We start from the raw sequence: 11,378 nt of genomic DNA on the forward strand, positions 1-11,378 counted from the left end.
TTTCCACAAATGGAGTTTCGTGCACGCCCGCGTGCTCGCCCCACCACTTGCACGGAAACTCTGGTTCACAAAACCAGGAAGGTTGGGAAATCAGCTGTGCTGATTTCGCGTCTTTTATTTTTTACCCGCAAAAACAGGAACCCTCGTTCTTCCCGCCTCCCTCGCTCCCTTCCCTGCACCCCCATGCAACTGAGCATCTCTGGACACTTACAACTGGAAGGGTGCAGCGCCCTCAGAACGTCTGGGCGTACTGGTCAGCGTAAGCACTGGCGTACCTCTCATAGTACTCCGCCACATTGTAGGCAGTTCCTAGACTGTACTGAGAGTACGTCGCAGCAGCCGAAGCGGCGGCGTACCCAGGTTGGCTGTAGGCTTGGCTGTACGTCTGGTTCGCTGCAGCCATTGCGGCGGCGGCGGCCGCTGCAGCCGCCACGGCAGCATAGGGGTCAGTGTATTGGGCCACTACGGCAGTAGGGGTAGATGTCCTCCGCCCCACGGGGCTCCTTTCTCTGTAGGCAGCTGGGGCCGAGGGTAGGGCTCGGTCATACGCTGCTCGGGCTCGGTCGTACAGCTCGTACGCGTACTGATCACAGTACTCCCGATCGTACCAGCCACGGGCACAGTAGGGCGAATAGGTGGCCGGTGCAGTGGGCACGCGTCCCCTGGAGAAGTAGTAGCTGGATGTCGGGGTTGCCGGAGTGGGCACCGAGGCCCCTTTGGTGGCCCGGAGGGAACTATTACTCTTGGAAAGGGTGACAAAAATTTTCTGATCCTCCAGCGGGGTGTCGTTGAGGTGCAAGATGGCGTCCATGGCTTCCCGCTCTTTGGCCATGTGGACGAAGGCGAAGTTCTTGACAATGTCGCACTCCACCACTTTGCCGAAGCGCTCGAAGAGTTGGCGGATTTGGGCGGTGGTGGCCTTGGCCGAGACGTTCCCCACGTAGATCTTGGTGGCGTTGCGGATCTTGGAGGTGGCGTATTCCACCGTCAAGTGGGTCCCGTAGAACTCGCTCTTGTGCAGGGTGCTGATGGCCTGGTGGGCCTCATCTTCCTTCTCCATGTGGACGAAGGCAAAGTTCTTCAAAATGTCGCACTCGTTGACTTGGCCGTACTGCTCAAACAGCTTCCGCAGCTCTTCGGCTGTGACCAAAGGAGAAAGCCCCCCAACAAAGATCTTGACCATGGTGGACCCCACCTGCCAGGAATCCCTTGGAAGAAAGGAAGGAAGAAGAGGAGGAAAAGAGTGAATCCAAAGACGTTCAGACATTACACTTATCTCTGGTCAGTTGAACAAGACTGTCCCCACCAAAAGCTGGTTTGTTTTGATCTTGGTTAGGAGTGGTTGTGTTGCCTTCGTTTGGTCTACTGGTCTCTTTTGGCTTATTCAGGGTGTTGTACAAACCGAGAAAACGGGTTAATTCAGTCCTGTGTTGTGTGAACTGGGCCATTCCTTTCCCAACCCATTTTATCGCAAGCTGGTAGACGCCATTTTGGTGTCATCCCATTTATTGGCTTGTAGGAAGCTGCCCATCATCCAATCTATCATTTAACTGCACCTTGTCTATGAGTCCATGCAGTTCCATCATCATCAGCTGTAACTACACATATTAAAGGCAGTCCTTGACTTATAACCATTCATTCAGCAGACTGAAGTTACAACAGCCCCCCAAAAATGACTGGTCCTCAGACTTACAAACCATTATGGCAGCATCTATTCTGGGAGTAAAGTTCACTCACTTTAAAGGATGCTGGATGGGGAATTCTGGGAGCTGAAGTCCACCCATCTTAAAGTATGCTGGCTGGGGAATTCTGGGAGCTGAAGTCCACCCATCTTAAAGCATGCTACCTAAGGAATTCTGGGAGTTGAAATCCATCCATCTTAAAGCATGCTGGCTGGGGGATTCTGGGAGCTGAAGTCCACCCATCTTAAAGCATGCTGGCTGGAGAATTCTGGGAGTTGAAGTCCACCCATCTGAAAGCTTGCTGGCTGGGGAATGCTGGGAGTCGAAGTCCACACCACTTCAACTTGCCAAGATTGAGGGACTCTGCAGTAGACCAACTATGTGTGTGTGTGTGCCCATAACATACAGAATCCCAATGACGGGGAGTCATCACCCTGACCCTCAACCCAAAAAGCCAGACTCCATTTTACAGCCCTTTCACATCTGGGTCCAACTTAGCCCAAGGACCCCCCCTCCTCCCCAGATGTCCCTCCCTCCCCTCCCAGCTCCCCCTCCCCCGCTTTTTTCAACCTCATCCTCTTGTCCTCCTCCTCCTCCCCCCTCCCTTCCTCACCAGCTGCTTGGCCATCCATCCTCCCCCCCCACCCTCCTGGCTGAGGATGATGGGATCCCAAGTCGGCCTTGTCCGGAGGGGCCGAGACCCCTTACTCCACGCTTTCCAACTTTGCTTTGAAAGGCGGCGGGGGGGGGGGGTGATGGAAAGGAGGCGATTGCAAAGAGGGGAGGGGGCGATGCATGCAGCGCGGGGGGGGGGAAGGGGAAGATGGGTCCCGCAGTCCCCGGAGCAAAGCTCGGTTGCAAGGTCGGGATTGCACCGGAGGACGCCAGGCCCGATGTGGGACCATTTGCAAAAAGGGGAGGGGCGGAGGGAATTGGTGGGTGGGTGGGCGGCCTTTTGCACCATTGCAGCATCAATGCATGGAAGCCCCCCTCCCCACTTTCCACCCCCCCCCAACTCACCTGCTTGGATTCCTCCTCGTGCAATGCAAAGACCCCCGCCCTTTTTTTTCCTCTTTCTCTCTCTCTCTCCTTCCTTTTTTTCCCCTCTTTCTTTCTTTCTTTCTCTCTCTTTTTTTCTTCCTTCCCCTCCTCCGTCTGCCTTAACCTCCCGGCCGGGCTTTGGGCTACAGTGAAGCTGCCTAAGACTGCGCCATGTTGGGCTCTTTCGGGCTCACGTGATTCGGGGGGGGTAGGTGAGGGGTGGGCGAGGACAGGCCCGTCCCCCCCCTCCTCCTTCTCCCCCCCTCCTTTAAGCCAGGCCGAGGAGGCGTTCTCACGATCAGAAGTGGACGCGCGTTGTGCACGTGGGAGCGGCTGCGGGAGGGGGGGGAGGAGGAGGGGGAGAAGGGTGGGGTGGGGGGGTTTGCAAGGGAGGGTGTCAATGCTCCCCCCCAAGGAGAGACTCCCTTTTGAGTGGGGGGTCTGGAGTGGAGGGAAGGAGAGGAAAGGCGGATTTTTGGTTCGGTTTGGCCGCTGCATCAACCTGGGATGGGGGCAATGGGAAGCTTTCAAGAAGAGGCTGGACTGCCACTTGTCAGAAATGTTAGTTGGGTGGTGGGTTGGACTAGATGACCTCCAAGGTCCCTTCCAACTCTGTCAATCTGTTAAACACTTGGCATGGCTAGTCTAGAGAGGAGAAGGACCAGGGGAGACAGGAGAGCATCTTCCAGTATTTGAGGGGCTGCCCCAGAGAGGAGGAAGGGGGTCCAGCTATTATCCAAGGAACCCAAAAGCCAGACAAGGAAGAATGGATGGGAACTGACCAAGGAGAGATTCAACCTGGAAATGAGGAGGAATTTTCTGACAGTGAGAACAATCAACCCATGGAACAGAAGTTGCCTTCAGAAGTTGTGGGAGCTTCATCCCTGGAGGCTTTCAAGAAGAGACTGGACTGCCATCTGTAGGGTCTCCTGCTAGGTGAGGTTGGGGATTGGACTAGATGACCTACAAGATCCCTTCCAACTTTGTTCATCTATTAAGTACTTGGCATGGAGGCTTTCAAAAAGAGACTGGACTACCCTCTGTCAGAAATGGTGCAGGGTCTCCTAGTTGGGTGGGGGGTTGGGCTAGATGACCTCCACGGTCCCTTCCAACCCTGTTAATCTGTTAAAGTGAACTTTATAATGACTTGATAAGACCTCAGTTGGAATCTAGTTTTGGTCACCACACTAGAAAAAACACTTTGAGACTCTAGAAAGAGTGCAGGGAAGAGCAACAAAGATTAAAACATAAAACAAAGGGACTAAATCATACGATGAACGGTTGCAGGAACTGGGCCTGGCTGGTCTAGTGAAGAGAAGGACCAGGGGAGACAGGAGAGCATCTTCCAATATTTGAGGGGCTGCCCCAGAGAGGAGGAAGGGGGTCAAGCTATTTTCCAAAGCACCTGAAGGCCAGACAAGGAAGAATGGATGGAAACTGAACAAGGAGAGATTCAACCTGGAAATAAGGAGGAATTTTCTGACAGTGAGAACCATCAACCCATGGAACAGAAGTTGCCTTCAGAAGTTGTGGGAGCTTCATCCCTGGAGGCTTTCAAGAAGAGACTGGACTGCCCTCTGACAGAAATGGTGTAGGGGGGTCTCCTGCTTGGAAGGGGGGTTGGACTAGATGACCCACGAGGTCCCTTCCAACTCTTATTCTCTTCTGTAATAGAGCCACGTGTAAATGAAATGGGCCGAACCGAATTGTGACTCAGAAAAAGGGGCTCTCTCCAGGATAAGGCAAAGCCAACCGGAGACACCCCGCCCCCCCCCCCAAGCCATGAGGTTGGCAGGATAGACCCCCCCCCCTCCAAGAGTCACTCAGCCTGCTAACCAATAAAGCTGCTGCCCCATCTGTGACTTCACAGCCCATCATCCAGGTGGGCTGCAGGCACCACTCGGGCACTCCTGCCTCCACCATGCGTGGCCCCCTCTGCCTTTTCTGCCTGTGCCAGGGAGGCTCAGCCGCGCACCAAGGCATCGCCGGTGGGCAGGATGCAGAAGGGCCCCTCTCCCTGGTGTGGGAGTGGTTGGCGGTGTGCTCGGCCATGGTGGTGGCACTGGTGCTGGCGCTGGCGACAAAATTGCTCACCAGGAACCAAAGCCCAGAAGGCAGGAGAACTTCCAAGGTGAAGGGCCCAGGACTTCCACGGGTTAACAGAGTTGGAAGAGGGACCTTATAGGTCAGTGACGGCGAACCTTTTCGGCACCTAGTGCCGAAACCGGAACTCATGTGCGTGTGCGTGCATATGCGCATTCTGGAGCACCGGAAACCCGAAGACCAGCTGGCCGGCAGGTCCATGCCTGTTTTGGGGGCTTTTTTCAGGCCGTTTTTTGGGCCGTTTTCAGGCCGTTTTTCGGGCCGTTTTCAGGCCGTTTTTCGGGCCGTTTTCAGACTGTTTTGGGGCCATTTTTGAGCTGTTTTCAGGGCCGTTTTTGGGGCCATTTTCAGGCTGTTTTTTAGGCCGTTTTCAAGCCATTTTTGGGGCCGTTTTCAGGGCCGTTTTTTGGGCTTTTTCAGGCCATTTTTGGACCATTTTCAAGGCTGTTTTTTGGGGCTTTTTTCAGGTCATTTTTCGGACCATTTTTGGGCCATTTTCAGGGCTGTTTTTTGGGCTTTTTTCAGGGCTGTTTTTGGGGCTTTTTTCAGGCCATTTTTGGGCCGTTTTCAGGCCATTTTTTGGGCCGTTTTCAGACTGTTTTGGGGACATTTTTGAGCTGTTTTCAGGGCCGTTTTTGGGGCCATTTTCAGGCTGTTTTTTAGGCCGTTTTCAAGCCATTTTTGGGGCAGTTTTCAAGGCCGTTTTTTGGGCTTTTTCAGGCCATTTTTGGACCATTTTCAAGGCTGTTTTTTGGGGCTTTTTTCAGGTCATTTTTCGGACCATTTTTTGGGCCGTTTTCAGGGCTGTTTTTTGGGCTTTTTTCAGGGCTGTTTTTGGGGCTTTTTTCAGGCCACTTTTTGGCCCATTTTCAGGCCATTTTTTGGGCCATTTTTTGGGACCATTTTTCGGGCCAAACCTGAAAACCGGCCTGAAAACGACCCGAAAACTGCCCCAAAAAACGGTTTTTTCGCCAGCTGCTCTTCTGGTTTCCTGTTTTTTGAGCGTTTTTTGGGCTGTTTTTCGGTGCTCCAGCGCCTGCAAAGACTAGCTGGAAACCAGAAGAACAGCTGGCAACCGGCACGCATGCCCACAGAGAGGGCTCTGTGTGCCACCTCTGGCACGCATGCCATAGGTTCGCCATCACAATTATAGATCATCTAGTCCAACCCCGTCCCCCGCTCAAGACTTGAAGGGCCTGGGTGGGGAAGCGCTGCCTGGGCCCTGTTTGTGGCCATCAGGGGTAGGGAAGCGCTCCGGATTCACTGTGAGGTGTGATGGGGCGGCAAACAAATAAATGTAGGCAGTCCTCGACTTACGACCGTAATTGAGCCCAAAATTTCTGTTGCTAAGTGAGACGATTGTTAAGTGAGCTTTGCTCCCCCATTTTGTGACCTTTCCTGCCACTGTCGTTAAGCAGATCGCTGCCATTGTTAACGTTAGTAACACGGTTGTTAAGCGAATCTGGCTTCCTCGTTGACTTTGCTTGCCAGAAGGTCGCAAAAAGGGGATCTGACAAGCAAAGTCAAATTCACTTAACAACCGCGTTACTAACTTTAACAACGGCAGCAATTCGCTTAACAACGGTGGCAAGGAAGGTCAAAAAAACTGGGGCGAAATTCACTGAAGAAATGTCTCGCTTAACGACAGAAAAGTTGGGCTCAATTGAGGTCGTAAATTGAGGACTACAAGTATTCCGTTGTGGTAGACCATGAAATGAGGAAAACCAAGGAGGTTTTGAACACTTGTGTAAAGCAACAATGTTCCCTTTCTCACAATCACACTTAAAAAACACACTTTCCTTATCTATCTCGAATGAATTTTGCAACGGTGTTTTTTCCAAACCTGGCGACTTTCACCTGTGTGGACTTCAATTCCCAGAATTCCCCAGCTAGCCGGAGGAATTCTGGGAGCTAAACTCCGCACAGCTTAAAGTCACCAAGTTTGGAAAAAAAAAAAACACTGTTCTACAACCGGTCTCCCAAATTTGACAACTTTTAAGACTTGTGGACTTCCACTCCCAGAATTCCCTACCTGGCGTGACAGGTGGGAGAATTCTGGGAGTAGAAGTCCACACAGCTTAAAAAGTCGCTGAATTTGAAAAAGACATCATTCTAGACCAGTGTTGGTTAACCTTTTCACTGTCATGTGCCAAAAGCAGGGGGAGTTCAGGGGGGGTGGCACATGTGTGTGCCCACACCCATAATTCAATGCCCCCCAAATCCCACCCCCCTGTGCATGTGCACGCGACCCCTCCCCCCCTGTGCTTCCCCCACTTTTGGCACACAACGGCAAAAAGGTTACCGGTGGGCCCAGTAGGCCCGTTTTTCACCCTCCCCAGGCTCCAGAGGCTTTTTTGGAGCCCGGGGAGAGCAAAAACAGCCTTCCTCAGCCCCCTGGAGGCCCTCTGGAGGCCAGAAACAGCCAATTTCCCAACTTCCAGTGGGCCCGGAAGGCCCAAAAATCAACTGGCTGGTGCGTTGGAGCTGACCTAGGGCAACGCTCACGTGCCCACAGATATGGCTCAGCGTGCCACCTGTGGCACGCGTGCCATAGGCTCGCCATCACGGTTCTACACCACTGCATCCCCGAGAACAAGGGAGGCCCGTTGCTTGCCTCTTTTGGGTCTCCACTGCACCGGATTAAGAAAATTGTTGTAGGAGCTTTGTCACTGGAGGCTTTCAAGAAGAGACTGGACTGCCATCTGTCAGAAATGGTGTAGGGTCTCCTGCTTGGGCGGGGGTGGTGGTTGGACTAGATGACCTCCAAGGTCCCTTCCAACTCTGTTTATCTATAAATCTCCGTTTTTCTCCTATTCTCCTGTCCCTTTCCGCAGCAGCGAGATGCCCTGGCTGATTCAGACGAGCTGAAAAACCGACTCCTGCAGACTTTCTCCCGGATGGAACAGGAGCTGGTCAGACTCATGACCTTAGTCCGCAACCACAAGGCCGGCCTCGTCACCCGCCACCACGGCTGCAAATCCCCCGCCTGCCAGCGGGTTCGAGAAAACAGCAAAGCCTTCAATTTGGCTGTCTACGATATCGTTGAAGAGTGAGCTACAGGAAAAGAGATTAGATACGGGAAATAAAAGTATTAACAGTGGACGGGCACCACTTGGCCGAGATTGTGCCCTCTTGTGTACGGTCCAGATTACAAGTGCCCCTCGGAGGTGGGGGGGTGGATGGCGCCAAACAGCAACCTTGTGAGGTTGTGATGCACACACGGGAAGTCTGCTGCAGAAGTGGGTTTCACGTAAGTTTACCAACGGGTTCACCGCGCACCGAAAATGTGAGCGCGCGGGCGCGCCTTCGGTGCATGCATTTTGCTCACACGTATGTGCGGCCTTCATGCATGTGTGTGGCTTACAAAACATGGCTAAATAGGATGGCATAGCACCAGGGCAAGTGGGCAGGTCGCCAATGGTCTCCTGACGTCACGATTCTAGGCTTATCTGCACCAGATTAGTCCATCTTGGCGGATCGGCTTAAAACCCCATTCCAGACGGCTGCCGATAAGCCATGATTGGCTTTAGCCAGTGATGGGATTCAAATAATTTAACAACCGGTTCTCTGCCCTAATGACCATCTGGGTAGGCATAGCTCGGTGGTCATGCAACTATATTGGCGTGACCAACTCGACGTCACTCACATCGATGGGCACTTCGCCTTAGCTGTTACAATGTAATCAGGGTTAACCAGAGAGGCAGTTTCTGTAAGCAGGGCAATAAAGATTAGGCTAGAAACAACACCAGAATGTTGTAATTCCTTACAGGATTAACCCTGTAAAGTGGAAAAGAAACCAAAATAAGATTTCTTCCAACAACCGGTTCTCTGAACTGCTTAGAAAGTTAACAACCGGTTCTCCCGATTAGGTGCGAACTGGCTGAATCCCACCAGTGGTTTTAGCCATATTTCGAGCCCCCTCTCCCAGAGGTGGGTTTCAGCAGGTTCTGACCAGTTCTGGAGAACTGGTAGCAGAAATTTTGGGTAGTTCGGAGAACCGGTAGTAAAAATTCTGACTGGCCCTGCCCCCATCAATTCTCTGCCTCCCAAATCCCAGCTGATTGGGAGGAAATGGGGATTTTACAGTATCCTTCCTCTGCCACGCCCACCAAGCCACACCCACAGAACCGGTAGTAAAAAATTTTGAAACCCACCACTGCCCCACCCTCCCCTCACCATGGTTCTGCATGTGATGCAAAGTCAGACTGTAAACCGGGGTTGATGCACTGCAAAAGCCAAGTCGATGCTAACAAAACTTCAACCAGGCAAGGGCCAGGATTATCCACCTTTTGTTGAACTTTGTACTCATCATATATAGACCGTAGAATAATAGAGTTGGAAGGAACCTTGGAGGTCATCTAGTCCAACCCCCTGCCCAAGCAGGAGACCCTACACCATTTCTGACAGATGGCAGTCCAGTCTCTTCTTGAAAGTTTCCAGTGGTGAAGCTCCCACAACTTCTGGTGGCAAGCTGTTCCACTGGTTAATTGCTCTCACAGTCAGGAAATTCCTCCTTATTTCTAGACTGAATCTCTCCTTGGTTAGTTTCCATCCATTCTTCCTTATCTGGCCTTCAGGTGCTTTTGGAAAATAGCTTGACCCCCTTCGTCCTCTCTGTCGCAGCCCCTCAAATATTGGAAGATGCTATTGTTAAGGATATTGTTGTGTTACCAACCAGCAGAGTAAGTGCACAGAGAAACGGTACTGTGAGCAATGAATACAATACATACAAACTGGTTAAACAAAGCTTTTACTTTGTAGTGAAAAACAATTACATAGTCTTTTAGTTAATCCAAGTCTTTACCATTCAAATCAATCCGAAGTTATAGATATCTTCTTACCATACAAAAAGCAGTAGGTAATAAACAGCAATTCACTGCTGGTAACAAATCACGATGGTAGCAGATCCATCCACTTCTTCACACACGACAATAACAGTTCCAACCAGCAAGTCAAGCAATAAGTCAAGCAATGATGAGAGCAGGTCCAACAATGACTATAGCTCGGCTTCCTCCTTATATACAGTTTACACTAGTAATTATCCACTTAGGATAAGTGAAGGCAGCAGTGCAATGACTCAACAGTAAAATTAGGATAATTGCAGTCAGCAGTCAGTCAGCAGTCAGTTACAATGACTCATCAGTACAATTACTCAGTATTACATCTTAAAGTTACAGAATACATTTAAAATTATAGCACACATATATTGCCTGGACAACTTGTTAGGTTTACACCATATCCTAACAGCTATCCTGTCTCCCCTGGTCCTTCTCTTCATGAGAGATTCCCAGTTCCCACAACCATTCATCATACAGTTTAGCCTCCAGATACCTGATCATTTTGGTTGCTCTTCTCTGCACTCTTAGAATTCTCAGCATTTTTTATTTTTATTTTTATTTTTTGGTATCATGGCGACCGGAAGTGGTGCATGTAGTGCAGAGAAAGACAATCTTTGGGGTCAGTCGTGGCACGTGCTGCAATTTTTTTAATTTTTATCCCTTGGCCTTCTGGGAGAGGCACCTGAAGAGGATTTTAGAAGAATTTAGACAAGTCTAGACATATTTGGACAGTGATATGCTGCAAAGGAGCAGGTCAGAATTTTTCTGGGTCGCCCAAATCACATATTGGGAAACTCTGCACTCGTTTCCAGCACCCCCAGCACCAAAGAATGGGTAGGTGGGTGTCATACAAGCTACCCACCCCAAGTCTCTTGCATAACCAGCTTGTCTGTCTTGGCCTATTTTTTAAAAAAAACTTTTATTTTATTCGGAACAAAGGTAAAATACAAAATACAAAACACAAATCAGTTAGAACATTTATTGTTAGCTAGGGAGTTCTGGGAATTGAAGTCCACCTATGCTGAACCAGGGAATTCTGGGAGTTGAAGTTCACGCATGCTGACTAGGAAATTCTGGGAGTCGGAGTCCACCTATGCTGAACTAGGGAATTCTGGGAGTTGAAGTTCACACACACACTAGCTAGGGAATTCTGGGAGTTGAAATCCACACATGCTGACTAGGGAATTCTGGGAGTTGAAGTTCACACATGCTAGCTAGGGAATTCTGGGAGTTGAAGTCCACTTATGCTGAACTAGGGAATTCTGGGAGTTGAAGTCCATTCATCCTAAAGTTGCCAGGGTTGAGGCCTGGTAGCTCACCTCTGCAGGGGTTTGTGATGTCACGGCTAGTCCACACCCAGCTGAGAGCCCAGCAGAGCCAAGCATGACTGAATGGCTCTCCAGGAGGGCAGCTCCCTTCTCAAGGCGGTCTTCTCCTGCCTGCTGGGCTGGACGGGTCCCACCTTGGTCCTGAGCAATTCAGATGAGAACCACGAGGGGCCTCAGGACGAACAAGACTTGCAGCTCCCCTCCGAAGTGCTGGGACAAAGGCTGCTGCTGTGGTTCTTGACGCTGGCGGGCTTTTACGGGCTGGTCTGGATCCTGGACGATTTCACTGGGGAGTGGTGCAGCCCCCCAAGGCCGAAGGAAGCTGCTGTGAGTCCTGGGGAGGGAGAGACAGGGGCCCTGGAGAGATGGGGGCCCACCTGGGACAG

The 11,378-nt window shown here is 51.2% G+C and overlaps 1 protein-coding gene across 1 annotated transcript; it reads right to left on the reverse strand.

The window, feature by feature from the left end:
- Positions 1-232: 232 nt before the first annotated feature.
- On the reverse strand, positions 233-2,765 carry LOC139321907 (RNA-binding protein 4-like). Its single transcript, XM_070950842.1, has 2 exons — positions 2,703-2,765; positions 233-1,208 (listed from the first exon to the last, which is right to left on the reverse strand). Exon 2 carries the CDS (start codon positions 1,181-1,183, stop codon positions 233-235), a length of 951 nt encoding a protein of 316 aa, XP_070806943.1. The 5' UTR covers positions 1,184-1,208; positions 2,703-2,765.
- Positions 2,766-11,378: the final 8,613 nt, after the last annotated feature.

The sequence above is a fragment of the Pituophis catenifer genome, unplaced genomic scaffold (assembly GCF_029215685.1).
Source record: "Pituophis catenifer annectens isolate HBS135680 unplaced genomic scaffold, rPitCat1.0.hap2 SCAF_10, whole genome shotgun sequence".
NCBI classification, from domain to species: domain Eukaryota; kingdom Metazoa; phylum Chordata; class Lepidosauria; order Squamata; family Colubridae; genus Pituophis; species Pituophis catenifer.

Bases quoted from the DNA above. Each gene is read 5' to 3' on its own strand.
- LOC139321907 (XM_070950842.1), bottom strand. From the start codon at position 1,183: ATGGTCAAGATCTTTGTTGGGGGGCTTTCTCCTTTGGTCACAGCCGAA.